The 14,553-nt window shown below is 35.2% G+C and overlaps 2 protein-coding genes and 1 pseudogene across 2 annotated transcripts; 2 read left to right on the top strand and 1 right to left on the bottom strand.

Moving 5' to 3' along the window:
* The first annotated feature begins 412 nt into the window (after positions 1–412).
* LOC117921639 (probable disease resistance protein At5g63020) lies at positions 413–5,032 on the top strand. Its single transcript, XM_034839588.1, has 2 exons — positions 413–3,454; positions 4,672–5,032. The coding sequence occupies exon 1, from the start codon at positions 509–511 to the stop codon at positions 3,362–3,364; it is 2,856 nt and encodes a 951-aa protein (XP_034695479.1). The 5' UTR covers positions 413–508; the 3' UTR covers positions 3,365–3,454; positions 4,672–5,032.
* Positions 5,033–6,283: 1,251 nt separating this feature from the next.
* LOC117921972 lies at positions 6,284–7,440 on the top strand (annotated as a pseudogene).
* A 2,212-nt stretch (positions 7,441–9,652) lies between these two features.
* LOC117921604 (CASP-like protein 3A1) lies at positions 9,653–13,003 on the bottom strand. The gene is made up of 3 exons (XM_034839545.1): positions 12,534–13,003; positions 11,266–11,401; positions 9,653–10,149 (listed from the first exon to the last, which is right to left on the bottom strand). The coding sequence occupies exons 1-3, from the start codon at positions 12,812–12,814 to the stop codon at positions 9,934–9,936; spliced, it is 633 nt and encodes a 210-aa protein (XP_034695436.1). The 5' UTR covers positions 12,815–13,003; the 3' UTR covers positions 9,653–9,933.
* Positions 13,004–14,553: the final 1,550 nt, after the last annotated feature.

Here is a 14,553-nt window from a genome sequence, read left to right as displayed (position 1 = left end):
TCGCCACTATAAATCAAGATTGTGGGCCACTAATCACCATTATCAGATGTCATTGCACAGCACAACGCCTTCCAAAGGATTGCATATTCAGCTGCATTAATAACCAATAGCCTCCCTTGATCCATCACTTCAAAGGGATGAGGAGCAGTCTGATATATTGAAATGCTAAAGCCCAGACTAATCAGATCCATAATGTCATCAGGGACTCAGAATAAGAAGCACTCTGGAATCTTGGCATCAAACTTTTTTTTCGTTTTGGAAAGTAAAGTCCACACTGCGAATTGGAATTCCTTCATCAGGGAGATTGATCTGTTTTTGACAACCACAAGTGAAGAGCTAAAACTCTGACTAATTAATCACACCCAGAATGTGACCAGGGACTCATAACAGGAAACACTATGGAATCTTGATATGAAACTTCCTTGTCTTTTCAGAAAGTAAAGTCGACACTCTGAAAAGAAAATGATAATGCGTGGAAAAGCAGCCTTTGAATAAAATTATTGAAGTTATGTCGGAGGTGGGGTCAGGGGTGTCTTCCAACAGTGTAACTAGCAATAATGCGATCACCCATATTGGAATTCCTTTATCGGAGAGATTGAACTGTTTTCGACAACCACAAGTCTTCTCTGCTCTCCGACTTTCTCTTCTTTTCTTGAATCTCACCTCTTGTTTCTTTCATCTCTCAAGGCAAGGAATGGATTGTGTGAGCCCAATCTTGGATGTTGTCACTCGCGTATGGGACTGCACAGCCAAGCATGCAGTCTACATCAGGGATCTGCAGGAAAATATGGACTCGTTAAGAAACGCAATGCAGGAGCTGAAGAACGCATACCAGGATGTGAAGGGAAGAGTTGAACTTGAAGAGCAACGGCAAATGAGGCGCACAAATGAAGTGGACGGCTGGCTCCATAGCGTCCTAGCCATGGAACTAGAAGTCAACGAGATCCTGGAGAAAGGCGATCAGGAAATCCAGAAGAAATGCCCTGGAACTTGTTGCCCCAGAAACTGCCGGTCCAGCTACAAGCTCGGGAAGAAAGCGAGTAAAAAGCTGGGTGCTGTGACTGAATTAAGGAACAAGGGACGCTTTGATGTTGTGGCTGATAGGTTACCTCAAGCTCCGGTGGATGAGAGGCCGATGGAGGAGACTGTGGGCTTAGATCTGATGTTTACAGAGGTTTGCAGATGCATCCAAGATGAGGAGCTGGGAATTATTGGGTTGTACGGAATGGGGGGTGCCGGGAAAACTACCCTCATGACCAAAGTCAATAATGAGTACTTCAAAACATGCAATGACTTTGAAATCGCCATTTGGGTTGTAGTATCCAGGCCAGCAAGTGTGGAAAAAGTACAAGAAGTCATTCGCAACAAGTTAGACATCCCGGATAATAGATGGAGAAACAGAACCGAGGATGAAAAGGCAGTAGTAATTTTCAATGTCTTGAAGGCAAAAAGGTTTGTGATGCTGCTAGATGATGTATGGGAGCGGCTTGATCTCCAAAAAGTGGGGGTTCCTTCTCCTAATTCCCAAAACAAGTCCAAAGTAATATTAACAACCCGTTCTCTGGATGTTTGTCGGGATATGGAAGCTCAAAAAAGCCTTAAGGTGAAGTGTTTGACAGAAGATGAGGCTATTAATTTGTTCAAGAAGAAGGTTGGAGAGACTACTCTAAATTCACATTCGGATATACCCCAACTTGCTGAAATTGCTGCTAAAGAATGCAAAGGCTTACCTCTTGCACTCATCACTATTGGGCGAGCTATGGCTGGCAAGAACACTCCACAAGAATGGGAGAAAGCAATCCAAATGTTGAGGGCTTATCCATCAAAGTTTTCAGGTATGGGAGATCGTGTATTTCCGGTCCTCAAATTCAGTTACGATAACTTGCCAAATGACACCATCAAGACTTGTTTTTTATATCTTGCTATATTCCCAGAGGACCATGAAATTAAGGATGAGGATCTTATATTCCTTTGGATTGGAGAAGGGTTTTTGGATGCATTTGCTAGCATAGATGAAGCATTTAAGCAAGGGCACCACATCATTGAGCATCTAAAGACAGTATGTCTATTCGAGAATGATAGATTTGATTGGATTAAAATGCATGATGTCATTCGTGATATGGCTTTATGGTTAGCTTCAGAATATAGGGGCAATAAGAACATAATCTTGGAAGAAGAAGTTGACACTATGGAAGTTTACCAAGTTTCAAAGTGGAAAGAGGCACATCGGCTATACTTGTCGACTAGTTGGGAAGAACTCACTAAACCACTATCTTTTCCCAATCTCTTGACTTTAATTGTTGGTCACTTCAGAATATTGCCAAGTGGATTCTTCCATTTCATGCCTGTTATAAAAGTTCTGGATTTGTCAAATACTAGAATAACTAAATTACCTACTGGAATTGGTAAATTAGTTTCACTGCAATATCTCAATTTGTCAAATACACATCTAAGAGAATTGTCTACGGAGTTTGCGACTTTGAAAAGACTAAGATGTCTGATATTAAATAATAGACTTGAAATAATTTTTAAGGGAGTAATATCATGTCTCTCAATGTTGAGACTTTTTAGCTTCCGAATTCTCTTGTCATCTACAGACAAGGAGGAAGCCAAATATTCAAGGAAGGATGATAAGGCTATTTATTTACATGAGGATAATAAAGCATTATTAGAGGAGTTAGAAGGGTTGGAGCACATAAATTGGGTTTCTTTGCCCATTGTAGGTGCTCTATCTTTCCAAAAGTTATTGAACTCCCAAAAATTACAGAATGCTACGAGGCGTTTACACCTTCGGAACTTGGAAGGTATGAGCATGCTCCAATTGCCAAGAATCAAACATCTGCATAGCCTTACAATATATGGAGGTGGGGAGCTACAAGACATAAAAGTCAATCTAGAAAATGAGAGGGGTAGACGGGGATCTGTAGCAGATTCTATCCCAAACTCAATTTTCTACAACCTCCGCAGGGTAGAGGTTGATGAACTTCCAAAGTTGTTGGACTTGACATGGCTTATTTACATCCCAAGTCTTGAATTTCTTGCTGTAGGAGAATGTGAATCCATGGAAGAAGTGATAGGTGATACGAGTGGGGTCCCTGAAAATCTTGGCATATTCTCAAGACTTGAAGATTTGTACTTAAGTCACCTACCAAATCTAAGGAGCATAAGCAGACGAGCTTTGCCATTTCCTTCCTTGAAAACCCTCTACGTGACGCACTGCCCAAACCTAAGGAAGTTGCCATTGGATTCAAACAGTGCAAGAAACAGTTTAAAGACAATTAGAGGGACACCAGAGTGGTGGCAAGGGTTGCAGTGGGAGGATGAAACCATTGAACTCACTTTCACTTCCTACTTCAACAAATAGAGCCTGTCTGAAGAAATCATAGAACGGTGGAGAGAAGCTGCACTCCTTCCTTCTTCCAACCCTTTACCTGCTTCTCCCACGCTCTCTCAGGTACCGTGGACAAATTTTCAAATGTCTAGCATGTTTTCATTGTTTATTATTATTTTTTCTGCTAAGAATTTGTTTTATATTGGAATTGGTAAGCTATATTTTCTTTTCTTTTCTTTCCCTTGGTTTTATTTTTTTTCTTTCCTCAAATGTTACTCATCTTAATAAATTTAGTTTTAGACTTATAAGTTAAAAAGAAAATATTTATAAAACATTATCTTTTCCTTTTTTTACAGAAAAAAAAAAAAACAAAATAACCTACTTTTTTCTGGTGGTCATCGTATTTTGTGTTCTCATATCCTAAAATTCATGTTTGTAAAGTTGGTTAAGGAAAAACGTTTGGTTCAACAGGTACTTGATGCATCATTAATATTAGCTCAATCTTTTTCCATTTACTAATTTTTCTATCTGTTCCCATAGTCAAAGTCTTTTAATTTTTTTTTCTCCTTCTTTAAATGAAACCTAATCAAAACTATTAGTCACATGCATGCTTATTTTCAAAATTATTTTACCCAGAGTAACTTAAACTATGAAAAAACTACTTACTTTATATAATTATTATGAAAATTTTAAGTTGCATTTGGTTGAGAAAATGTTGTCTAGTTTTATTTTTTATTTTTACTTTTTGAAAAAGTTTTTTATTTCTTATTTTTCTTTTCTGAAAAAAAAATGAGATTATTTAAAGAAATTAAAAAAAAATAGAAAAGCAGAATGTAAAAGATTGTGAAAATAAATATGACTAAAATTTCATATAATATATTTGTTATGGTATGAGATATACTATCATAAATGATGGCATTACTATTTTTCATGATGTATATAATTTGATATCATATATATAATAATTTTCTACATGTTATTTGTCACTTTATTATTTTATTGCATTTATTAATTATTATTATATTTTTTATTTTAAAACAGTTTAGAAAAATATTCTAATATACTTGTAATTATTCAAATAAATTACTACAATATAAATATATATACCCTCATAATAATTCATAGTCTACACCTATCCTTTTCGGTTATTGGAAATTTTTATGATTGATAATATTCATGAATGGTTCCTTGAATTTAATCTAAATATTTAAATTTACTTCACTGTTGTTTAGGTTTCAGAATGAAAAGCAGTTTTTTCTCAGATTTCATTGAAGCATATTTGTTCTTCAACTTAGATGATAAGCAAATGATCCACCTGATTTGCTATGTTGTGTTTGTAGGACAAGTCTTTGAAGAATACTTGACTCAGCTGAAACTCCTCGCAATTGTTGGATCACTGGATGCTTTGTGTGCATAGCATGGATGGGTTGCATAAATAGTCATTTAAAAAGCAAAAAAAAAAAAAAAAAAATTCTTGTATTTGTATTGTGTGTAAAGTTGAGTGAAAAATTCTCTTGTGTGTAAGGTGTGAAGCTACTGCCCCTCAATAAATGTAAGATATCTGATTTTAGGTATCTAAAAGTTGGTCTTGAAACTATCCTATAGTGGTATTTAAAATGAACAGTCATAAGAAGAAGATGATTTTACAGGTGGACGTGGTTTTTGAAACAAATTTTAGGTAATATTTTATTATATGTGTTTTTGAAAGGATATAATTTAGACGGGTTCTAGTTTATGTTCACTAAAAAATATGGGTTGAGCTAGTAGGTCAAAAGATTTTGGACATGGGCATGCCTCAAAATCCATGCCCTTAAAATGTGCCATGGAAATATGGAAGAAGATGTCAAAATCCTAACTAAATCCATTTTGGTTTCCATGAAATTAATTATTTTATTCTTATTCTCATTTTTAATCTATTCAAACACGTTAATTAAGAAGAAAAATAAAGTTTTGTTTGATAACTGTTTTCAATACTAGCTCTGGAAAATAGTTTTTTAAAATCATTATCGTGTATTTGGAAACTTGAAATGTTTTTAATATGATTTTTACATTATTAATATGTTTTAAAAATAACTTTTATATGTAATGTTTTATTTTTAATCATTTTTTGCATAATTTTTTTAAAAATAATTATCAAAAAACAAATGAAAATAATTAAAAAATATTATTTAAAAACACCATTTTTTATTTTAAAAATAGAAAATTGTTTTATACCGTCTGGTTATCATCAAACATGTTTTTTCCTTCTTTTTTTCTTTTGTTCTAGAGAACAAAAAATGGTTTTCAAAAACACTTGCGAAATATAGCCTAAATTTTTTATTTTCATTCTCTATTGTAGCATTTTAGTCATGCCTCGACGAAAGAGGAAATAGCACCAAGCTCCACCAAATTATGTGCTGCACTTCAAGTTAGGAATCATGTTATCAGATAAAAGTACCATTATTTTTTGCAAATATTTATATAAAATGCAAATTATATACTTGGAGAAGTATATACAATGCAAATCATATCATTGAGAAGTATTTGGACAAATTTATTTAGAGTATAAGCAATTTTGATTTAGAAATTGATGAAGCGTATGAATAGGGAACTGTTATAGTCTTGCTGCAGTGTTTTCTCAGTAATTTCTTGGTAGCTTAACCTGATCCATCATAATATGATATTGAGACGACAAGTCAAACAAACAATTAAGAATTTGGTTTTAAATTATTAAATACTTGATAAATGTGATAGTTGAAGCATAATAGATTTGAGCAAACCTCTCTCAGCAGCTCATCACCTATTCTCTGCTCTTTTCTTCTTTCTTGGTCGAATTTCTGGGTCTTGTTTCTGTGATTTCTTACCACCCATGGACTGCGTGAGCCCAATCCTTGATATTGCCACTCGCTGATGGGATTGCACCACCAAACGCGCAGTTTATATTGGTGATCTGCAAGAAATCCTTGAATCTTTGAGCAAAGCCATGGAGGATCTGAAGAACATAGCTGAAGATGTGAAGACCAAGGTGGAACTTGCCGAGAAAAACCGCCAAATGAGACGAACACGGGAAGTGGATGGCTGGCTTCAAAGTGTACGAGTCTTGGAAAAACAAGTGGATGAAATACTGCAAAAGGGTAATCAAGAAATCCAGAGGAAATGCCTTGGAAGTTGCTGTCCCAAGAACTGCCGGTCCAGCTATAAGATAGGGAAGATAGCGAGTAAAAAGCTTGGTGCCGTCGCTGATCTAAGGAGTAAGAGCTGTTATAATGATGTAGCTAATAGATTACCTCAAGATCCGGTGGACGAGAGGCCAATGGAGAAGACTGTGGGCTTGGATCTGATGTATGCTGAGGTTTGCAGATGTATCCAACATGAACAACTAGGAATTATTGGATTATACGGAATGGGGGGTGTTGGGAAAACTACCCTCATGACCAAAGTCAATAATGAGTTCTTCAAAACAAGCAATGATTTTGAAGTAGTCATTTGGGTTGTAGTATCCAGCTCTGCAAATGTGGGAAAAGTACAAGAAGTCATTCGGAATAAATTAGACATCCCCGATGACAGATGGAGAAATAGAGCCGAGGATGAAAAGGCGGTAGAAATTTTCAATACCCCGAAGGCAAAAAGATTTGTGATGTTGTTAGATGATGTATGGGAGCGACTTGATCTCCAAAAACTGGGGGTTCCTTCTCCGAATTCTCAAAACAAGTCCAAAGTAATATTAACAACTCGATCTCGGGATGTTTGTCATGATATGGAAGCTCAAAAGAGCATTAAGGTGGAGTGTTTGACACAAGATGAGACTATTAATTTGTTCAAGAAGAAGGTTGGAGAGAGTACTCTATGATCACATCCAGATATACCTATGCTAGCTGAAATTGCTGCTAAAGAGTGCAAAGGTTTGCCACTTGCACTCATTACTATTGGGCGAGCCATGGCTGGTAAGAGTACACTGCAAGAATGGGAGCGAGCGATACAAATGTTGAAGACTTATCCATCAAAGTTTTCAGGTATGGGAGACCATGCATTTCCTGTCTTGAAATTCAGTTATGATAGCTTGCAAAATGGCACCTTGAGATCTTGTTTTCTATATCTTGCTGTGTTTAATTATAGATTATGATCTTATAAACCTCTGGATTGGAGAAGGGTTTTTGGATGAATTTGACAACTTACATGAAGCACGTAACCAAGGTCATAACATCATTGAGCATCTAAAGGTTGCATGTCTATTTGAGAGTGATGAAGATAATCGAATCAAGACGCATGATGTTATTCGTGATATGGCTTTGTGGTTAACTTCAGAATATTGTGGCAACAAGAACAAAATTGTTGTAGAAAAAGATAGTACTTTGGAAGCTCAGCAAATTTTGAAGTGGAAAGAGGGGAAGCGAATATCACTGTGGGATATAAGTGTGGAAAAACTCGCTATACCGCCATCTTGTCCCAATCTGATAACTTCAAGTTTTGGAAGTGTTATTCTGAAGACATTTACCTATGAATTCTTTCATCTCATGCCAATCATAAAAGTTTTGGACTTGTCAGGTACTCAAATAACCAAGTTACCTGTTGGAATTGATAGATTGGTTACTTTACAATATCTCGATTTGTCATATACAAAGCTAAGAAAATTACCTACCGAACTTAAGTCTTTGATAAGAATAAGGTGTTTGGTATTGGATTGGATGCCACGTCTTAAAACAATTCCTAAGGAAGTAATTTCAAAACTCTCATCATTGAAATTATTTAGCATGCAAGTTGAAGGCAGAGATCATTTTTCTCAAGATCTAGATATGGAACTTAATTATTCACTTGACAAGGGGAAGAAAGCTCATTATTCGTCGAAAGAGGAGGAAGCTGCTGACTTATGGGAGGATAATAAAGCTAATTATTTATGGCAGGATAATAAAGCATTATTAGAGGAACTGGCAGGGTTGGAACACATAAATGAGGTCAGCTTTCCTATAGAAGGTGCTTTGTCTTTTGAAAAGTTAATGAGGTCCCAAAAGCTACAGAATGCTATGAGATGTTTAAGCCTTGGGAACTTGGATGGTATGGCCCTCACTGCAATTGCCAAGAATGAAACATCTACATATGCTAACAATAGAGAGATGTCAGGAGTTGAAAGAAATGAAAGTAGATTTGGAAAAGGTTGGGGAATGGGGTTTTGCAGCAGATGGTATCCTAAACTCAAACTTCCAATGCCTTTGCCATGTAATTATTTCTCAACTCCCAAAGTTGTTGCACTTGACATGGCTTATTTACATCCCAAGTCTTGAATTTCTTGGAGTAACTAAATGTGAATCCATGGAAGAACCGATAGGCAATGAGGGTGGAGTTTCAGAAAACCTGGGCATATTCTCAAGACTCAAAGGAGTGATTTTGGATGATCTACCAAATCTAAGGAGCATCTCTGAACAGGCCTTGCCATTTCCTTCCCTCACAGAGATCGCAGTGTATAATTGCCCAAAGCTGAGGAAGCTGCCATTGGATTCCAACAGTGCAACCAACAGTTTAAAGAAAATCGAGGGCGAATCAAGCTGGTGGGAGGAGTTGCAGTGGGAGGATGAAACCCTTAAGAGCACTTCCACTCCCTACTTCAACCCTCGAGTGCACCTTCACTCCCAACTTTCAAAGGCATCCACCATCTCTGAAGAAAGGTTAGGATGGTGGACAAGTTGCTCCTGTTCCTTACTCCTGCCCAGTTACTGTCTCCTCCCATGCTATCTCAGGTAGAATCTTTTATTTTCTATTGTTTCATGTGTGTTTATTCTTCAAGTATTTCAGCTCAAGTTTCATCATCCTAGTATTGCTATAAGTAGATAAGCTTTCAATTTTTTATAGTGGATTGTTCTAAAATTGTTCAAGAATGGATGACTGGTTGAGTTTTAAAATCACTCCTTTCCATCTTCCAACAAATGGATTCTCTAATTCTTTCCTTTCTCTTGCCTCGTGCAGTAGCTCTCATCTCAATAAATTTAGTTACAGGTTAAAGAAAATTATCATTAAACCCTCTACTGTCCTCTTTTCATAACTCTTTTTTCAGTAGTTCTCCTATTTTCTATACTGTGCAGAACACTAATATTATTTTTACAGTTGTTTTAGACTTTTAGTTATTATTCTTCATATTTCATAGATAACTTTGACAGCAATGCAACATTTTGGAATGATACAACAATACGGTCTTCACTCTACGAAAAGGCTTGTAATTCAAACCATGTCAAACAAAAACAAATGATATCAAGTTCCTCAACTCCAAACACTTCATAATTTATTTTAGGAACAGCATCAACTCAAAGCTTCACTAGAAATTGAAGCTAGACTTATTCAAGAATTTAGGCATCAGAAATTTAACTTGAATAATTAACCTCGCAAATTTAGTTACCAACTCAAGCCGATTATAAAATCTACAACTGCACATGCATTTTGACATTTCAGCCATCGATTATATAGTGTTTATGTCGTTCACATCACAGGAGGTTGTTTCATTCTTTACAAAAGACAGTCTGTGCCCTGAACCCCAAAAATACCAGTACCCAGAAGGCTGCAGAACTGCAGGTCTTTTCTCAAATCCATATATATTCATATAGGATGTGCACAACATAGTTGTATGAAGTGGAAATTTAGTACTTGGATAGCCAAATTACATCTAAAATGGCAGAGGTGGCAAGCAAGAAGCAACTGAAGAAAGTGAAGGCTATTGAGGCAGCAACATGGTCGCAGAAGCTATGTAAGGGCTTACAGAAATTTGGTAGAGGCGAATGTCGTATTCCCGTGCGGTTTAGGTTGGTGACTCCTGAAGCAGCTGACCCAGCACTCAACATCGCGTATGCAAAGACCTGCAACAAGAAAATTGTCACACAAAATTGTACTAATGCAAGTAGTCAAACAGATTCTCTCCCCCACCCCACCCACCAAAATCCAGGCAGTTATTTTTAGTTTTAGTATAGACTTAAACTGATTCGAGTTTTCACCTGCTCCAATCATTTTGTCATATTTTCTTCAATGGTTATTACCTAATAGTTAAATTTGGACCAATTAGTTCAATATGCATTTGTTTGGTGAGAAAAGAAGATCTAGAGAAATGCAGGGATTCAACTTTCCCAACAGAATACCATCATTTAAGGAGGCTTAACAACATTTTGTGTTCTTGATTAAGAAACATGAAATCAATGATAGAGCCAAGAAGATGGACGACAAATTCTGATGTTATCAGCTAAAGAGAACACACAAATTGTATAAAAGTCATGCAAAAAGAAGGAAAAGACCACAACCAATTCTGCATTCTTTTGCCCTCAAAGTCCAGGCACCAATTTTCAATCTTAGTACAAACTAGAACTGATTTCAGCTTTCATCTGCTCCTATAATTCAACCATATCCTCTTAAATGTGCAGGACTTAATAGCTAACTTTGGACCAATTAGTTCAAGATGCATTGGTTTGGTGAGAAAAGAAGGTCTAGAGAAATCCATTTATTCAATTTTCCCAACACAATATCATGACTTAGAGGAAGATCAGAGGCATTTTGTTTCTTCATAAAGAAGCATGAAATCGGCGGTAGGGCCAAGAAGATGGATACCAAATTCTAATGTTATCATCTAAAGGAATCACACATCCAAAATGACCAAGGCAAGGACATGCTTGTACTAACCACAACAATTAAAGGTAAGAAGTCATTTTTTTAAAGTTATCAAGCAAAATCTACCAACTACAGCACCTCCCTCCCTCGGTATGGTGTATGATTTTGAAAATTTTGTTCAACCTCAATCTATTTTAGCACATTCAAAGTATCACAATGCACATATCCAACAGCATACATCAAAATTGCAATCATGATAATCCCACTCATTCAATAGCTTAGGTAAAGTCCTGACTTTGATTGCTCTTCAGCAAAATATAATTGTTCTGTCGCAAGAAAACATTTCCAAATTCTTAAGAAAGGAAAAACAAATGTACCTGATCTCCAGCAAAAATGAGCCATGCATGATTCCGAGAGGGAATCACTGGAGACTTCCTCAACAGCCTTGATACGCTAATAATCAGTTGCAGCAAAGCGTGAGCAGCAACAGCTGCCGAAACTCCGACCAAATACCTGATAAACACAAGTCCACAGAATTCACCCACTTTTGATCATTCAAAAAAAGCTTCAACATGTATTCCTTGACAACATCAACTCAAAAAAAGCCCCACAATTTTCTATTTTTGCAATTCTATCCCATCTATTTTTAATTACAGGAAGCCAAAGGCCAAGCATGAATAGAACTGCTCATTAAACAATTGTTTTGAACACTTCCCAGTTCAAGAATAACACTAAGCTCCATCTAATTATTGTGTCCAACAATAAATATTAGCCCAATTTCAGGGTATATTTCCAATTGTAAGGGCAGTGGAGAACCAAGTCGATCCTTCAAACATGGCCAAAAGGCCTCATAATATTACTACCCCCAGTGTCAATACACCAAAAGATAAAATAAAAAAATAAAAACATCCCAAGTTGTTTCTCTGTTAGATTCTGTAGCATGTAATGCAAAATCAGGAAAAAAAAAAAAAAAAAGATTTCAATATGAAGATCATCTATATATCCAAAATCTAGTACTGTTAGCTGCATTGACTGATAGCTGAGCTTCCATAAGTCTATACAAGAAAAGAGGAAAAGGATAATTCCACAAGTCTCAAGACAAAAAAAGAGTGACAAAAACAGAGTCAAACAAAAAAAAGAAACAAAAGAAAACAAGAATCATTCACGGGTATTTCTATTCATTCAAATGCCATCAAAAGTGACAAGAAGCCATTCCCCAAAATCTTGTCTCCACTCAAAAGCCACCAACCCCTAGGGTTACATGGTAAATATAACATTCAACTGCATCAATCAGTACAGCACCCACACAACATGGCAAACTATCAAATATCAGAGCAAAACCCAGTGAATCAACCTACACCACATGATCATTTTTGTCAATAAAAATACAGAACACCAATACAAATCGCATAAATCAATTAGTATACAGAGTACTTGTACCTTGTGCTCTAAGGACAGGTACCTTGGGCTAAAAAAGAGAGTTTAATGCCAAAGTATCGTCTTTGAAGAAAAAAATAATGGAAATGGATCATCTTCAAAAATATAATATTCAAATACTAATATTTGTCAAAAATATTAGTATCGTTCAACACAATGGAGAAGGGCATTTAGGTAATTTGAAGCTAACTGAACCAGAGAATCTTACTCAAAGGAGTCGGAGAAGGACCACTTGGAGGAAACCGGGAGGAGGAAACCATAGATGGAGATGGAGGCAGCTTCCTTAGCTGTGGCCATCAACGACAGAGCTATCACCGAGGTTAAAAGACAAACGAACCGGAGAACGACGTGAGCAACGTCAGTTCCCCGGCGAACACTCCGGTCAGACCTGGGAGGCACTAGCGGCCCGCTCATTGTCCCCGTCTCCGCCGCCACTTTCGCCTCCGGCAGCTGTATCCCGATTTCCGGCGGCGTTTTCAGGCCGTTCATGTTTCTCTCTATACTTCTATAGCGTGTGTGTGCGCGATGGATCTGTTCATAGAGTGTGAAGTGAGGAGGTTTTAAAATGGAGGAGCCAAGTGAGAGAGAGGAAGGTAATGGTGACGATGACGCGTGGCCGTGACTGAACAGTGAAACTGTTTCTCTTGTTACAGGGGTGTTTGGTTCAGTGAATAGGGTTGTGTTTTGGCAAGAATTGTGCTTTTCAGCCGACTTGAGGCCAAAGTTACTCCTATCACCGGATTTTTTAAAATTATAAAATTAATTTTTTTAAATACAATACATTAAAAAATATTTTCATATCTACATACTTTTTACCGCTTTAAAAAGTCTCTTAAAAAAACTTTTTTCATCATTTTTATATCAATAATACACGTCCAACAAAATTGAACTTACATTGAAAATATATTTTCAAAAGACACCTTTCATAATTTTTATATTAATGATACACATTAAAAAAATTTGAATTTAAATTAAAAATGTCTCCTCAAAAGACACATTTTACAATTCTATAAAATCAAATTTATATTAAAAATATGTCTTATTAAAAAGATACTTTTTCACAATTTTCATATCAGTTGCATAGTAAAAAAATTGAATTTATACTAAAGATGTCTCCTTAAAAGACATTTTCTATAATTTCACAAAATTAAATTTATATTAAAGGTGTTTTTTCAAGAGATACCTTCAACATTTCTCATATAAGTCATCTATTGAGATACTTGAATTTATTCTAAAGGTGTCTTTTGAAAAGACACCTTCCACAATTCCACAAAATCAAATTTGCATTGAAAGGTTTTCCTTCAAGAGACACTTTTAATATAAATTTAATTTTTTCCATAGGTGACTAATATAAAAATTTTGAAAGGTATTTCTTCAAAAGATCTATTAGTATAAATTCAATTTTGTGAAATTGTAAAGACGTCTTCAATGTAAATTCAATTTTTTTTATTGTGACTGATATGAAAATTGTGAAAAATGTCTTTTCAAAGGACACATTTAGTATAAATTTGATGTTATGATAGTATGGAAATTATATTTTTTTTAGTATAAATTCAATTTTTTTTTTAACATATATGACTAATAAAAAAATTATGGAAAAATGTCTTTTGAAGAGACACGTTTAGCATAAATTCAATTTTATGAAATTACAAAAGGTGTCTCTTCAAGAGATATGTTTAATTTTTTTTTTTTTAACATATATTATTGATATGGAAAATATGGAAAGTGTCTTTTCAATAAACACCTTTCAAAGTAGTAAAGAGCGTGGTAGATTTATCAATTGTTTTGTAACTACCATATTTTAAGAATTTTTTTCCGAAGTACCATTTTTTAAGAATTATTTTTTAAACTAGTTGTATCACCCATGTCAACATCATAATTGGCCAAAGTTACTCCTATCACGTATGATTGATTACAATGATAGATAGTTACAATTAACAATGATATAAAATAGTAATGGACAAAAATATGCATTAAACTTATCTCATCCTTTTTATCTCAAATAATAAATTTTATTATCATAAAAACTATCTTTTACATTTTAGAAGTAAATAATTTAATGATTAAAATACTATTTAAAATAAATATATTCATTATTTTCTTTTCTTTTATGCTAAAAAGTATTAAAGTTTATTTTTTTTACTATTATAAAATAAAAAGTTTAAATTTTCTTTTAATCTTCTTCCTTCCTTATTTTAATAACTTTTTGAATATGAATTTTGCTAATA

Source organism: Vitis riparia, chromosome 9 (assembly GCF_004353265.1).
Source record: "Vitis riparia cultivar Riparia Gloire de Montpellier isolate 1030 chromosome 9, EGFV_Vit.rip_1.0, whole genome shotgun sequence".
NCBI lineage: Eukaryota > Viridiplantae > Streptophyta > Magnoliopsida > Vitales > Vitaceae > Vitis > Vitis riparia.
This window is presented reverse-complemented; position numbering and strand designations above follow the sequence as displayed.

What these genes read in the sequence shown, in the direction of transcription:
- LOC117921604 (XM_034839545.1), bottom strand. Translation starts at nt 12,814, where the DNA reads ATGAACGGCCTGAAAACGCCGCCGGAAATCGGGATACAGCTGCCGGAG. An exon ending in TCCTTCTCCGACTCCTTTGA is followed by an intron (nt 11,402 to 12,533) that starts GTAAGATTCTCT and finishes TGTGTTTATCAG; the next exon opens with GTATTTGGTCGGAGTTTCGG. An exon ending in TCATTTTTGCTGGAGATCAG is followed by an intron (nt 10,150 to 11,265) that starts GTACATTTGTTT and finishes TTCTTGTTGCAG; the next exon opens with GTCTTTGCATACGCGATGTT.
- LOC117921639 (XM_034839588.1), top strand. Translation starts at nt 509, where the DNA reads ATGTCGGAGGTGGGGTCAGGGGTGTCTTCCAACAGTGTAACTAGCAAT.